Source organism: Zerene cesonia, chromosome 24 (genome assembly GCF_012273895.1).
Source record: "Zerene cesonia ecotype Mississippi chromosome 24, Zerene_cesonia_1.1, whole genome shotgun sequence".
NCBI lineage: Eukaryota > Metazoa > Arthropoda > Insecta > Lepidoptera > Pieridae > Zerene > Zerene cesonia.
Window position 1 is genome coordinate 3,627,327 of NC_052125.1, and position 3,867 is coordinate 3,631,193.

Consider the following 3,867-nt stretch of genomic DNA (forward strand, 5'->3'; position numbering starts at 1 on the left):
TTCTTAAAGTTATGCGCGATTTGGGAAGATGGAATCTCTTTAGTTAAATCTTTGTATAAGAGATTTCATCCCTCTGGTTGGAGAAATTATTAATCAATGCCGACCTTATACGCGAGGCAGAAATGGTAATTTTATTTAAAAATATATAATATTTTAATTAAACATAAATTCGATAGTTTGCTACCCGGTCCTGTAATACCATACAAATTTACAATTAAATTGCAAATTTTTATGAATCTCGTTAAAACGTTCGGGTTCCCGTTAAATTCGGGAACTGGGCGTAATGCCTTAAAAATTAAGTCAGGGTCATTTACCGCCATCTCTTCAAAAATACTCTCTAAATTACTTAAATTCCTACAATTATTATCTATATACGATCTAGGAGATAACCTACTCGATGCAGGCTCCCGGGAAAATAATTCTCTCGGATGGAAAATTTTGGACACGATAAAAAGTAAAAAAGGATTAAAAATAAAGGATAAGTAACACAGATCTATTCTATGTACTTACATGAACATAATTCGGCTTCTTTTGGGATCAATTTTCGGATGTCGCCTCCAGGCCGCAGAAACCGTAGATTCTAGATCCTCGTAGCGATAGCAAGGTTAACTATCTATGCTACTTATTTTTGAGGATCCTACCGACTGCGCCAATTATGTTTCACACAGCCGGAGGCCCCAAAAAAAAGTCGAATTTACTTATAAAAATACTTTAATTATAAAGATTACAAGATGTCTTGCACGATGCAAGTGGTAAAAAGTAATGAATATAATACTAAACTTATTTAACATGAAAACTTAAAATTACGTCGCACCAAAGGAATTCGCTGCATACAGTAATATACGTTCCCGTGCGAACCGTCGACTCAGCGTTACGTTAGGGTTCCGCTGGCGTAACTCCCGCATCAATAATTTGATTCTTTCTTTATATTTATGGTCACAACACGATTTGATTTGATATGTGATTTGATTTGATTTGGGTACATTTCCAGGGGTCCAGGAGTATCATACCGAATTCGCAAAGAGCGTTGTCCCTGCTGAGGGCGCCGCGTACGAGGGTTGACTTGGACAAACGATCGGATAGTACAGGTTGGTGTCTCTTTTTATAATTATGTCCTGATCACACTTCACTCTAATATTATAAACTAGTAGTACGCCTCGGCTTCGCCCGTGGTGCATATATAGCCTATGTCAATCAGCGAAGTTGCAGACTTCTAATGGTGAAAGAATTTTTAAAATCGGTCCAGTAGTTTTCGAGTTGATCCATTACAAACAAACAAAAATTCTTCCTGTTTATAATATTATTATAGTGTAGATGTGAAAGTTTGTTTGTTTGGATGTTTGTCGGTCATTCACGCTGAAACTTCTAAGCGGATTTTGATGAAATTTGGTATACAGACAGGGTATGAGCTGACTTGGGTGATAGGATACTTTTTATCCCGATTAAATGCTCCCTTGGGAAAAAATAGAAATCTTGATATCCGGGCGGATCCGGGACGAACGTCTAGTAATATTATAAACTCGAAAGTTAGTATGAATGTATGGATGTTTGTTACTCTCTCACGCGTAATGTGCTAATCCAGACTATAGTCTATCTCTCTAACAAATTTCATACAGATACGATTAACTGTTTTCCCGTGAAAGAGTAACAAACATCCATACATCCATCCATACTTACAAACATTCGCGTTCATAATATTACTAGGATTCGTATATTGATATAACAAATATATGTTGATATTACTAATATATCATATATATATATATATATATATATATTATAGATATATTCACACAAGCAAGAGTGAATAAGGCGACGCACACACCTGCGATCCTGCAGCACGGCAGCCAAGTGTATGGTGACCCTAATTACACTGTACGGAATCACGATGCAAGTATAATGTTACCCGACTCCGCTTGACATGTAGATAATTGTATGTTAAGTGAAACATATTAGTAAAGTATTGTAGAAAGTTTCATTGATATTATTTCAGCATTTTGCGAGCTGAACATGTGTTTTTTAATTTATTTCCATATTATATACATTTCTTGAATCTATTTTTGGTACGTAAAAGCTAAAACCCTATTGCTAAGACTTCGCTGTCCGTCTATCTGTCAGTCTGTCACCAGGCTGTAGCTCGCGAACTGTCATAGTTAGGCAGTTGACATTTTCAGGCATGATTTAAAACTAATGATGCAAGACAAACTCCAGGACTGTTTTACTTTGACTACGCGGGCAAAGTCGCGGCGGAAACTAGTGTATTTATATAACAAATTGTAATTTCAGATGCAGCCAATAAACGTTCACCGCTTGCTACAAGATGGCGCTCTAGCCAATAGTCAAATATTGAATTTAAGTAACGATAATTAGTGAAATATCATTGCTATGATGTAATGTTTTATGATTAAAGCTTTCAGTTTGTTCCTTGTTTTATTTACCTTGTATTAATGCATCATTTTATATATATTTTACTTGGTACATACTTATATAGATGTATACCAAAATTGACGGAATGTACATATAAAAAATATATATAAAAAACGACTAAACGATTTAATTTTATGTTGTCGGCCATATTGAATTTAAATTTTGACAATTTATTTTACTAGGGAAGCGCTTTCATGTGATACCTATATGGAGGAAATGAAAATAAAACGACGAATACTGTCCATTCGATGCTTCAGGCACACCGGCAGAAATGTCAAATTTATAACAGCCCTGTTTATTAAAATATACGAAGAAATCTTAAAAGGAACTACGTGTAAGTGGTAAGATAATTTTAAAAATATAGGTAGCTTATAAAAATTACACCGCAAAAGTCGCCGTGCCTGGAGGGGATCACTTAAAATTCTAAGATGATAAAATGTCAACAATTTGCTATCAAATGCAAAAACAATCACGCCAATCATTGAAAACCCACGGAGTTATTAAGAAATCCAAAAGAAGGCAGTCGAATCGAAAACCCTCGTTTTGGGTATTGGGTTGAAAACGCCACAAGATGGCGGATCTGAAGCAATTAAAACAAGCAACATGTGATGAATGAATGAATGAATAACCGAAAAATAATAAAGTTTTGTATGCAGCTATCACATTAAGTTTTTATAACTCACGATTGACTATCTTTTACTGTTCTTTTGTTTGTTAGTTTGCCCGAAATTGATGAATCGTTTGATATAAATCATAACATTGATTGATAAGTTTACAACGATAGATCATGGTTTGTAGTAAGTGCAATGTTCATTAAGAAAATATTTTATGGTCTTAAAAGAAAAATAACTCTCAATTGTCCAGCGTGGTGGATTTTGGTTTGAACTCTCATAGGAGGCCTGTGATCCAGCAGTGGAGATAATATGGGCTGATGATGGAAAACCAACAATCAATTATCAAACAAACATGTCATGACATAGGTAATCTTATTATTATCGAAAATTATAACTCACAGTAATCTCAGATAACGGTCGATAAAATATCAATGGACACAGATTTATGTGGTGCGGTGCACAGAAATATCGTGTGAGTAAATAATATGTTTATATTTAAAATAATAATTGTCGTATAAACAAAATAATAACGGTTTGTTGATTTTACGCCATCAGATTGGATTAAACGTTTTTCTAACATTGAAGATTATTTTTAGAAGCACATAGAATTGTAGTGATTCTTATTGTATAATATATTATAACATAATTAAAGATAATAGGTACAGCGAATACATTTGTTTGTTCCTAATATGTCTTATAATTGTGGAAGTCTCAATAAGCTTTTAAATTGGAGAGGTATGAAAATCGTGTAGATTTTGATGATACTTGGCAGGGCCGGGAAACATACGCTATAGAATATATTATATTTGTTTTGCCATAGAAACCG

The 3,867-nt window shown here is 34.2% G+C and overlaps 1 protein-coding gene across 1 annotated transcript in view; it reads left to right on the top strand.

The window, feature by feature from the left end:
- The window catches only part of LOC119836369, a 31,502-nt gene extending 29,050 nt beyond the window's left edge, over positions 1–2,452 (top strand). The window contains exons 28-30 of the mRNA XM_038361673.1: positions 992–1,088; positions 1,784–1,890; positions 2,287–2,452. Coding sequence (XP_038217601.1) covers positions 992–1,088; positions 1,784–1,890; positions 2,287–2,370 — 288 coding nt within the window. The 3' untranslated portion in view covers positions 2,371–2,452. The remainder of the gene's footprint in view (positions 1–991; positions 1,089–1,783; positions 1,891–2,286) is intronic.
- The last annotated feature ends 1,415 nt before the right edge of the window (positions 2,453–3,867 follow it).